Below are 12432 nucleotides of genomic sequence, written 5' to 3'. Positions count from 1 at the left end.
TCCCGCACAAGGCGGCGGCCGTGGGGAGGGCGGGGGCCCCGCCGCCCCGCGCTACCGCTCGCTTCCCGGAGCGAAGCCGGCTGTGCCGGAACGCGCGGGTTTCTCTGCCGGCGAGAAGGTGCTGCAGCCTCGTCTAGGGAGCTGGCTGCAGTTGTTGTTGCAAGGCCGGCGTCCTTTTCAGCTGCTTTGATGTCAGTAGGTTTTTAATAATAGTGTGTTTTCTTCAGGTGGAAAAAATGCAAAGTCGAATTCTCCTTTGCAGGTGTAGACCTTGGTTTTTGTTTCAGTTCTCTGCCTACAGTAACCAGCTTGCTGTGTAACCACTTCCCAGTGTAGACAAACCCTTGCTCTCCTTGCCTGAGAAGTGGCTTGATGAAGTCAAGGAGACACGGGCATGAGGCGGTAGCAGAGATCCCTGCTCCCTGGCTGGGCTGCTGCCTCTCTCCCCCAGCATAAAAAGGTGTAATTCTTTCAGATTGAAGCTGTGGCACAAAAGAATTACTGAGAGACAGATTCGGTGATCCTCCCCATATCTGTATCCTACACTCACAATTATTAGATTGTCAGGTCAGGATAATTTGGTTTGAAAGGGAACTGGGCAGTTGTCCATTCCCCTGCTTAAAAAAGGGTTAGAGAGGTGGTCTTTTCCCAGTCAGTCCCTGGCCACTGTGGTTGTCAGGGGCTCTTCCTTCCCTTGAGCAAGACTTGTACTTGCCCTTGCTGAAATTTTTAAGGTTGCTGTCAGCCCTTTCTTCCAGTTCTCCCAAGTCCCTCTAAATGGCAGCCCTGCCTTTTGAGCATGTCAACTGTTCCCCCCAGTTTGCTGCCATATGCATGTTTGGCAGGAATGTACCTCCTCCCTGCCTCCAGATCACTCATAAAGATGTTAAACTGGACACACCCCAGGACTGACCCTTACAGTGTTCTTGTAACTGCCATGCAGGTAGAGTGTGACCCGCTAACTACCACCCTCTGAGCCCAATTATCCAACCAGTTTTTATTTCCCTAGTTGTGCACCTATCCAGGCTGTAATGTCATACTCTGGATACAAGAATAACGCAGGCAGTGTAAAAAGACTTACTAAAATTTGGGCATATGACATCCTCATACAAAAATCACATCACTTTATAGAAGGCAGTTGGGTTGGTCAGGCGTGGCTTACCCTTGGTAAATTCATGCTGTCTCCAAGTCCTTTCTTCTCTCCCACGTGCCCAGAAATACGTTCCACGATACCTGATCGCATGATTTTCCCAGGGGCAGAGGTAAAGATGTCTGAACCTGCAGTCCCCTGGATCATTCTGTTGGCCTCTTTGAAGATGGGTGCAACATTTGCTTTCTTTCAGTCACTGGGGACCTCCACCTTGCAAGGATGTTGGCCAGCTCTCTGGGCACCCTCAGATGCAGCCTGTCGGGTCTCAAGGACTTGTAGGGGCCTGGCTCTTTTGAGTAATCCCTAGCTTAATCCTCATCCACTGCTGGCAGCTCTCCTCTTGAACCCTTTTACATATTTCAAAGGCCTGTAAGACGTTTTTGGTGAAGACAGACAAAAGACAGGGGTATTAGGATGTATGACCCACTCCACTCAGCAACAGGCCTACATTTCCCATGTTCAGCTTTTTACTACCAGTGTAACAGCAGAAGCTGTGGATGTCCTTGGCAAGTCTCAGCTGCAGCCGAGTTCTGGCTTTCCTTACACCATCCTGACACACCTGGGGAAGGTTTCTAAATTGCTGCTCTGTAGGCTGTACCTGTTGCCAGCTCCTATATGCTGCCTCTTTGTGTTGGAGTGCCATCATGGGTTCCCAGTTCAGCCAGACCTATCTCCTAGTATGCCTGCTTGTCTTCCCGAGTATGAGGATGGCCCATTCCTGTGCTTGGACAATGCTCTCATTAAAGACCTGCCAGCTTTCCTGAGCTCTTTTACCCATCAGAGCTACCTTTCGTGGGATCCTATGTAGTCGTTCCCTGAGTAAGCTGAAGTCTAGGATCTACTACTCTTTTTCATCACTCCCCTCAGGATCTTCAACTCTACTATTTCATTGCCACTATGGCCCAGTTGATGTTACCAGTGACCTCTTCGTTTGAGTCACTCAGAATGAGTCTGATACAGAGACTTCCTGGAGTTGCTTAAAGGGGGAGAAGCTTTCATCCACTTTCTTACCCTGGCTGGGTGGTCTGTAACACACTCCCACCACGCTCTCACCCTTACTGGCCTCTCTTCTTGTCCCAAAGCTTGTGAAGAAGGCACATTTATCCTTGCAACAGAGAATTATGGAACAGCTACTGTGAGAGCAACTTCGTCTTTGCCTTTGGTGGGACATTGGTTTGTGACTTGAAGCTGAGTTCATGTGCACCTGTAATATGTTGAGTATAAATCTGTTTATTCTGCAGATAGGAAAAACAGCAGATGTGCTCTATCAAAGCTCAAAACTAATTTCAATTTCTGACTCATTTTAGGAAAAATAGCGCTAGGGTGTCACACAGAAGTCAGTAAGGTTTTTTGGTTTGTTTTTCCTGGTTGGTATTAAGAAGTTGAAAGATTCCAGGTTGCTTCATGACAGGGTTTTTTGGAAAAAGGATCTCAAATGAACTCTGGAATTTCCCTTTCAGATCACCCGTGACTTAGGAAAGAACACATAAAATTTGCTGATGGCCATGTCTGGTCAGGAGAAACTGAAGAGGAAACTTAACAATACAAGGTAAGATACCAATACAGTTACAGCACAGAGTTACTTGCCCTGTCAGGAAAAGGCTTTGTGGAAGTAAAATGTCCTGGTAATCTGTGTGAATTTGAAATACTTAGGACTTTACTAGTCTTAGACCATTAAAAAAAAAAAGTAAAAATAAACTTGTGGGGTTTGTTTCCTTTCCTCCTTTCCTGATGGCATTGGTACACGCTCTTACAACATACTAAGGTTTTAGTACAGGTAGAAGTATATGTAGGCTATATGTATATATAGGCTAAGTATAGGTAGAAAGGGAAAAGACAATAGCTTGTTTCACTGCTTGCATCTGGAACCAGTTTGGCCTTAGCTGAGGCAAAAGACTGGGCTTTATTCTTGTCTCTGCTTTTAGCACGATTTTGGGTAAGTTCTTCCTTCCTGCTTTATATGCATCCATGTAAACATGCATCCGTGCTTGGTAGGTGGTTTGAATTTGAGCACTCTGAATGAAGAGGATTTGCTTTTAATGTGGGAAATTATTTAGCTCAATAAACTTGAGATTATGCTTTTAATTATAAATAACATACTGGAAGGGGAATGGACTTAGTCTTTTTTTCAGTGAAGGAACTGATAGCTCTGAGAGCTGGAGTGTGCTAAGGGCAAAGAGCTGGTGAGTGAAACTGTTGGCAGTTGTAAAGAGATGGAATTAGATGCTCCTGCTGTTCTTGACAGTGAGGGTGGAAATCCAAAAAGAAAATACATTCTTCATGAACTCTGGAATTAAGGAAACAGGAACGGATGTGTAGCCTTAGTTAAGTCTCGCCTTTTCCGAACTCTCAGTACTTCACAGACTGAAGCACAATTGACCAAACAACTTGGAAACTGAAGGCAATCCCCACAAGCATGGCGGATTCCGACGGCTTCAACTTTGAAACCGCATTTAATTCAGAGAATGGAGTACACTCTTCCATCAAAAGCAGGACTTAAATCAATTCAAGTGTGTTGTGGCAACTTCCTCTGTGTCTGCTGCTCGCTTCCCACCATAACTGAGCGTTCAGCGCAGGAGTCTGCACTGGTATCTAGATGTCCTCACTGCAGCAGTCCCTCACTGAGGGGGCCAATCATGGCTCAGAATGACTTCCCCTAAGCCAAAGACCAAGTACAATGTGACTCATAAACCCTCTTTTCCTTTCTATGCAATAACACTTGACTTCTGTCAACATTGAAATAAACAATTTTTTTTTCTTTTTTTTGTGAGATACGTTTCTTGCTGCTACCCTAAACTAGGTTAAAAATGTCAGAAGAGGGGACACAAAAGAAATGGACACAGATCAGCTGTTCAAGTGATGCGCTTTTCAGCTAGGTGCTACAAGAAGGGCCTATGCCCCCTGCCATTTAACTTGTATTTGTGCTTCAGTTGCAAGGAGATCTGCGTTTCTTTGTAATTTAGTGTCTAAGGCTTGGACAAGATTTATTCTCATCAGCTTGGACACCTGTTAGTGTTTCATAATGTCTTAAAACATTTCTTAAAGAAACTTTTAACAGTGAAATGTTTCATACTGTAAAAGCATGTTTTGTTGCATTATTTTTAAGTTGCTTATTGTGCTCTTAATATTTTCAGTGAATTTCTTAGAAGTACTCCTTCAGAGTACTAAGTTTGAACAAATGTCTCTTAAGTGTGCCTTGGGAGTCACACTGGGGAGCCACTAAGGAGGGAAGATTTATTTTTCTATTAGAATGGTCTTTAAAAATTGTCCAAAACTATTCCTTTATCCCAGATGTTGTAAATACTCTGGCCACTGGAACCCTGGCTGCTATGGGCCAAAGCTGTCAGCAGTGCCTTCTGACAGTGCGCAAACTGTAGCCGTGCTTGGCTTGCTTACAGACCAACCTGCCACCTCTTTCCTGAGGTTTGCTGGTATTGTTCCTTATTTTATTTTTTCCACCATCAAGTTCTAGAATTTCTGAAATATCTCTTGTAATTGGGGGCTGAGTACTATATTTCCCACGCCTTCTGGGTGGTTTTTTTTAAGAAAAAGAATCTCTAAATAGCAGTGCAATGGTTTTTATTGCCTTTGAGCACAAAGGCAGCTGTGGTTCTGAAGTCCTACTGAATCTACATGGGCCTTGGCCTGAGTGCATTTGTTTTGCCCTGTTGAATAATACTTCTGAATTGTACAACAGCTTAGGTCCTTCATAAATTGCTGTGAAACGTTAAGCTGGTTTTGCTGATGCTTGAGAAATACAAGTTTCTTGTGTCTTCATCAGGTTTTACCTTAAGAAAAAAATTTATCATAAAGAAATTTTTCCTTATAAAGAACAATCCACTATGTCTCCAGTAGGAGGCTTACTCTTCTATTGTAATAAATGCCTTGCTAAGTTTCAATGAAGGTTCTTCTCTAAGAAGCTGAAGAGGAAGAAAGAAAAGGTGCAGAGACTTGGAGAAACAAGAACATACTGGAGAGTAGAGCCAGAGAGGGGCTTGATGAAGCACTGAAGGATCCAAGGATTGAATTCAAAAGAAGCGAGTATAGTGCCTTTCGGTGTCTTGAGTCTGAACAGCCTTCCCTGGGGGAGCAGGGCTGGTGCCATCCTGTGACACCACATTCTGTGCTTGCACCAGGGGTGAGGGCAATGGTCCAGCAGCGCTGCATTCATGACACAAGAAACAGCAGAGAGTAACTTCTTGGGGAACAGCATTAGCAAGAACAGTGCTAAGATTTATCCCCCCCACCCCTGCCCTTTACTACTTATTGGCATAATATGTTTTCCACCATTCTGAATGTTTTTCAGAGAGAATACTGGTTTAAGTAGCTATGTCTGTGCAAGTGGTAGATTTATTGTCTTGTATTAACTTTGTAAACGTACCACAAACTGCACAAACACCATTGTAGATTATTAGAATACAAAGCAAGTGAACTACCTTCCCTGAAAGAATCTTCTCTTTATTTAGCTAAACAATTGATAGCTGCTCAATAATTATGTTATCGAGGAAAACAGTGCTCCGTGCTTATGTAAGAGATGCTTATAGAGCAGTTATAGCTGAAGTAGTTGGAGATCAAGTATTTAACAAATGCTTGGACAGTGTTAAATTAGTGTTAAAATAAATCTGTGCATAGATGCTTACTGCTGTGGGTAGTTCTTAGGAGCAGATCAAATTGCAGTTACCAAACCCAGTATTAAAATCACTTGTGTGGGTAAGGAAGGGATGCTTACTTTACTTTTTATTTGCAGTGATTTTAGGTACAAACTGGCTGCGAATACATCAGATGAGAACAAAAGGAAGTTACAGGACTGGCTATAGCATATGTGGAGAGGGTGGCTTCTTACATAGAGGGCTGCAGAGGTAAGTCACGCCTCAATGATGGGTGCACCCACTCTGACTGAATTAACAGTACTTTGGTTCAGGCACCACTGACAAGTAGGCCCGAGTGAACTCAGTCCTGTTGTACAAACCTTGAGAAGTTGTGCTAGGCCCTGTCTTCTCAGGAATTTAGGTTGGGTCTTATCAGGAGCTAACTACCAGCCTGAGCTGGGACCAGATGAGACTGCAGCTGCTGGGGTTGCACAGTTGCATGTACGTCAAAGGGAGTTTGACTACAAGTCAATCACTTTATGCTCTAAGTATCTGCAGCCACCACAGCCCATTGAGCTCTCTTGCACAGCTGCAGGCTACACGGTGGGGACCTCCCCTTGACGCCCCTTGAGGCTGGGAGATCCCTTCCCCTGCATCTGGTATCTACAGCAAGGTAAACATTTTATATTAGACCTAAAGCATATTGTATACAAGCTAGCTTAATTATTAGAAGTGTAGGAAGTAGTAGAGTGTTTGACCACTGTCTATCATTGTTTAATCATCATTTAATCATTGTTTAATAAAACCTTTTGGTTAATCCCACAAGGATGACTTCTCTTAATAATTCACCTGCAACAGCCTCTCAATTTATTAACTTACCATCTTTATTTTGGGATGCAATGTAAGATCAGTTTGTCTTCTCTTAGTTCTGTACCTTTCCTCTTGTGTCCTGTTTGTGGCATGGGAAAAAAACACAATTTATTCCTCCCTCCTCTGCCTCTTCTGTAAATGGGTTCTGGCCTTACTCTGTTTCCAAAGCACTTAAGCAGGAGAGTGATGTAAGAAGCTCTACACTCCCTGGGTTTGTCCCTGTTTGCACAGAAACAACTACAATTTCTCAATAAAATACTGTATCATGTTATAGCTGGGATAAGCAGGTACTAAAAGTAACCTCAAGCCTGAGTAGGATTAGCCAATGGTACGGACTGGAATCATTAGCTGCTGCTAGAATTTCTGTTTCCCCTCTTGACAGAAACTCTTGATAGTTGAGGTAGCAGGATCTTGCTTCTCGTGGGCTGCCACCCTGCTTAATGCAGAAGGGATTGTCTGTATTCAGCATTTGGCGTGTTCTGTCTGGCATCCAAAACCTGTTTCATATGGTACCAGAGAGCTCCTACTGCAATACCTCCTAGTTCTGAGCTGAGTCTGAAAATGCTGAGCCCAAGGAGCAAGACTTTAAAGAGTGAAAGGTGGCAACAATGAAACAACCTTCAAAGTGACAGTAAACCAGAGCTCTTTTTGCCTTAGTGCATGCTGCCTCTCAATCTGAAATGTCTACCTACTACCTGCCCCCCCTCTGCTTTTTAAAATAACCCAAGAAACCTGCTTAGGTTACTTCATTAATATTAATAGAATTACTGATGTAGTATCCGGTCAAGGTCCCTACTAAAATGCATTCTACACTATAGTAACTCCAGCGGACCATTGCAAGAATATGTCAAAATACTGGCTCGGTAGTGCCAGGGTTATGGTGACAGACAAGACCAGACACAGTAGAGGAAGAAAAAGGAGAACGTACTGCTGAAGGACAGGAGAGATGCACCAAGTAAAATCCTTTTCCATAGATGCCGGTACTCAGCACCACTTCTGCAAATGATGGATGCAGACGAGGCAAAGCTTTACAAGGTAACGCTGGGTGCCTGCAGTGTGGCATATCGTTGCAAACAGTTTAAGATGTCAAAAGCATTTACCACTGAAATGATCTCTACTACTTCAGTAAGCTGCCAGGCCCACCACTGATCAGTGACTGGGGAAAAAGAAAGGGAGTGCCCTTGTTGTGTTGGCCTGAGAAAGTGCACTTCCTCGCTCAGCAACGCAGCGCGTTCCTTGAGAACTCGGCAAGAAAGTCCGCTAGCGCATCAGGTGCTTCTTCACCCAAAGCACATTCCCATGAAGGCATGTGAGTGTAAGTTTTAATGTTTGATTGAAGGAGAGGACTAGATTTTATTTTATTCACTCTACTTGTGACAGGGGCACCGATTCTTCCATGTAACAAAACCACGGTGTTCCCTCCAGCAGATGGCTGAGGAGAATGCAAGAGTTATTCCAGTATTTGAAGCATTTGTGAATGAAGATCTTTTGACAAATACAGCAGAAAACCCATACGTGTCCAGAGGTAAAGCTGCTTCTTCAGGATAAGACCATACCTACTGTGTAGGTAGCTGTGTGACCCAGCTCCACATGGCTTCCCCTAAGGACACCTCGTGGCAACCATACACACCCACAAGGATCCTGGGGTCCAATTCACAGTCTGCTGCCATTTCAAAGCACCTTTTATATAAATGGATTTACCAGACATACTTAATGTATGTAAGTGGTTAATAAAAGACTTCCTAGCACTGTAAGGTGTTTTGTTCTGAAGATGGACTAAAACAGAACTGCACTTTCTTTTACGTATACAGGCTGATTTTCAAAGGCTCTTCAGTCAAGGATGAGGCCTTGAAAATGACAGCCTTGGCAAGATCGATACTTTTGGAAGATCCTGGCTTTAAGATACTAAGGAAAGATTATTCCTGAAGTGTTCACTTGCACCCGTTCCATCTGTCTAGACAGTACGGTACCTCCCCCTGGGATCAAGCATCCTATAGGCTGGTTCACTCTGGAGCACTTCAGGATTAAAGAGAAAATATTAGAAAATTACAAACCTAGAGAATAGGTTTGATCTCTGCTAAGATGTGGAAATGAAGAGATCCACATCTTTCTCCTGTGTTCCCCACACCCCCAACTTCTTACACGTGTGCTGAAAACAGACCTCATGTCTCGTCTGAGAGTTACAAGAAATTCCATCTGAAAAAAAACACTTGAAGTACCTCAGAGTGGTTCACAGAAGACCTGCCCTTGAGGTTTAAACACTTAATGCAAGTAATTTTGACAACTGCATACACACATTTGACAATGTTAAGACACAAGACTGAGTGCCAGAGTTTGACACAGGCACTTAATAGCTTTGGTCTAAATTCTCTTGTAACAACTACTGCTGTTGACATCAGTCCTTTTTTTTTTTTTTCTCCAGTTCTGTGCCTTGTAATGAGCCAACTTCAGGTGCTCTTGGCTGCTGTGGGACATACTTGTGCCAGCTGTTAGAGTGTCCCGAAAGAGCATGGGACATCAGTTTTGTGCTTCAGCTGCCGGGGCGGCACAGATGCAGATAATGGACAAAGCGTCTCATCTCTGGCAACTCCTCTGAGGGCAGCTGCAGAACTTCATGCCGGATTTAAAACAGAAGGCAGAGGCGGCACTGACGGATGATAAAGTACAGAAGGAGAGAGTTCCCCTAGGTGTCAGTCATTTATTCCACTCTGTTTCAAGCCAACAGTGATCAAAAAGCAGATTCCATTATAGATACGTCCTTTCCTTCATCCACCCGGAAGAGGCACAGCTCGCTGTACGCAAGCGAGGCACGCTATCACGCCGCACCTATTGAACGCACGATGCAGAGGAGTTACAAAAGTAAAATATACAAGAAGTCCTAAACACACCTTTGCAGGCGAGGTGTTGGCTATTTCCACTCCAGATTGCCTTAGAGCAGGCAGGGGGCACAGGTGCCCGTTATTGCCCCTGCTAGATAAGCTGAGGGAAGTATCATTCAATTCAACTGGGCAAGTACGGTTTGCTTTATGTTAGGGCTACGGTTTTTCTTTTCTGAAAGAAATGCCTTTTTACTAATGAGATTACCAGACTATTTCTAGTGTCCTAAATACAGCGGACCTTAGGCACACAGTGGTAGCTTTTTGAACATTTAGCTGGAGGGAGAGGAAATGCTGTATTAAAACTGAGCTTCTCTTTGGAGGTTCTCTTTGCTTTTTTTCTCCTTAGCACAATCGTGTAGGTTTTATAAATCAGTTTGGTAATAACCTGGGTTCATTCATAGTGCAAACTTCCCGAATCGATGAATTTATTAAAACTAAAAGCTTAGCCTTACATCATTTATTTACAAAATTTATACAAGTTTATCCAAAAATAAATTCCAGTACCTCAGGTTATTTACAACAAAAATCCAGACCTTTCGTTTTGGTACCTTTTGTTCTGGCTGAGCCGAGCAGACCAGGAGCCAGTCTCTTCAGCTGGCCTCTACAGTAGGCAGGTTTCCAGTCACATGGGCTACAAAGCACCTGAGCAAGTGAACCCCCGAAAACTCCAGAGAACTGTGGAAACAAAGGCGTGGATGTTCAGTGCCAGATGCTGCTGTGTCTTGGAGTAACACAAGCAAACTCGGCGGCTGGCAGTATTAAGTCACATCTTGCACAGTGCAGCACAACCTTCGTAAACTGGGCACTTCAGCTCTGTGATCCAACAATTACAGTGCGCTGCTCTTAACTCCAAACAAAAAGGCAAAGCCCACGAGCAGGCAGCATGGGGACTGCTGCCCCCCTCCGAGAACGGCCAAAGGAAAAGCAGCCTTGAGAACTCAGCTCCACGCAACAGCGAAGGAGGGGGAAGAAGGAAAGGGGCGTTTCCCCATCACAGCCCACCCTCCATCCCTAGGCACAGAGAAATGCCGCCTGGAGAACAGACAGACCCATTTCAGGTAGTTTGCCCTACTGCAAATCATCACCTGAAAGGCAACGGCAGCAATGGAGAAGAGCTTTACCTGACCAGGAACAGCTGAGGAAAGCATCCCTGAGTTTTCTCCTTTACAAACTCCTGGATCTCCAGTACGTTCTTTAACAACAGTCCCCTGGAAGCTCGGTCAATTTTTGTTAACACCATCTGCGTGGATCCAGAAAAGGATGATTAAAAGAGGAAAAGAAGATTATTTTGCTGCTAGCCTGGAACATCTGTAAGAGTCCTGGACCATACTGCAAGGCAAGCTGAAAGCTCTGGGTCATATCTAGGGGGGAAATGGTCTAACACAGTCCGCCAAAACACTTCTATAGCCTGCATAAGGAGAAGACCTTTTCAGGCTCCTCGAGCTGAGCACTGAAGAGTGTCCATTTAATAAATTGCAAAAAATCCCTTAAATCCCACTTGCCCCCTCAATGCATTTTAGGCCTATTTATTAACAATAAAGGGGTGTGTGTGTGTTATTACTTAGGTCAGGCAACTTGCATAAGCTCAGGTAGAGGGTATACACCATTATAGATTATCTGTAGCTCATAACCAACACAAAACCAAAGCATTACCTACCACGTATGGAATCCCGAACTCTTCCAGCATCTCTACTGCAGTATGATCTGTTTTCTGGAGTCCTACGACGCCATCAACTAATAGAAAAGTCCTCTTCAGGCTGCCAGAAATACAAGCAACGGTCATCACCACCATTACTTCATGCCTGCTCTGCTACTTCCAAGTTCATAAGCAAGAACAAGTAACGCGGGATCTGGGGGACAGAAAGAGCCAAGAAAAGCCACGCATGGGAGCTGAGGGTCAGCACAGGGCAGCACCTCAATCTTTTCTGCTGTTTTGATCTAAGCATGAACGAGCGACGCCACAGAGGTTCCCAGGGAAATGACATCAGAAGTAACCAATACTACCACCGGAAGTACCTATCCCTCCTGCATTTTTTTCAGCTGGTTACATGACATGGCATATAGGTGCCTGGCTTCCATCGCTCCGTGGAGGTACAGTTAAGTCCCTTACTTGTGCCGTTCCTGCAGATAGGCCTCCACCATCTCCACGAAGTCTTGCGGGGCACGGTAGCCGTATCCTGGCATATCCACCAGCGTGAAGTACTTCCCTACTTTGAAGAAATTCATCTTCTTGGTGTGGCCCTGGGCAGAGGATTTCGGCAAGACAAAGGGGGTGGTTTTAAAAAATTGATTTAAGCAGCAGACTAGGAGATGCCCCACAAAACATCTCTGTGCCATACCCTGCCCCCCCAGGGAAGGCTGCAAAAACGCTGCAGTTTCTTTCAGCGGCTGGGCCTCCCACTTGCACAGCAATCCCCTGTGGCTCTACCCTGAGCACAGACCAAAAATACCTTTGCAGGTCTCTGTGCTTGGCTCTTCCCCAAGGGCTTTACGGCACGTCTGCTCAGCTTGCACGACTCTTCTGCCCAGCACGCGTGCCAGCCCTGGCTGCAGAGCAAAGCTGGGCTCCTTCCACCTTTTCCTTTGCTCGAGCAAGGCCCGTGCCACCCATCAGCTGGCAGCCACCATGGCTGGCGCCTTCTCCTGCCCCTCCCCGTTGCCCAAAAGCTGGTTTCCTCCTGCCTTTCTCAGCCCCACTCTCTGGGTTGGCACCAGCTACTGAGCCGAAGGGAGGGAAGTGAGAAATGTCACATACCGGAGTTTTGGACACTCTGACCTCCACTTCTGGAGACAGTGAGAATAAGGCCCGGATTAAAGATGATTTCCCCACGTTGCTTCGGCCGATGAAGCACACCTGCAGGAGGAGGGGCAGAGAGAGAACTTCTACACCTCTCCACCTCCCCGCATCCAAGGTGCCCGTCCCCGCGGTACCCCTCCTGCTGCA

General features: G+C 45.1%; 1 protein-coding gene across 1 annotated transcript; it reads right to left on the bottom strand.

Moving 5' to 3' along the window:
* Positions 1-6387: 6387 nt before the first annotated feature.
* GTPBP8 (GTP binding protein 8 (putative)) lies at positions 6388-12411 on the bottom strand (the record flags this gene model as incomplete). Its single annotated transcript, XM_035894041.1, has 6 exons — positions 6388-9435; positions 10037-10163; positions 10610-10728; positions 11146-11245; positions 11599-11729; positions 12244-12411. Coding segments are annotated over 5 exons (603 nt in total), but the record flags the coding sequence as incomplete, so codon positions are not given.
* Between the last annotated feature and the right edge of the window lie 21 nt (positions 12412-12432).

Source organism: Egretta garzetta, unplaced genomic scaffold (genome assembly GCF_000687185.1).
Source record: "Egretta garzetta isolate BGI_Z169 unplaced genomic scaffold, ASM68718v1 scaffold465, whole genome shotgun sequence".
NCBI classification, from domain to species: Eukaryota; Metazoa; Chordata; class Aves; order Pelecaniformes; family Ardeidae; genus Egretta; species Egretta garzetta.
Note: the sequence above shows the minus strand (reverse complement) of the source record. Positions and strands in the feature narration are given on the sequence as shown.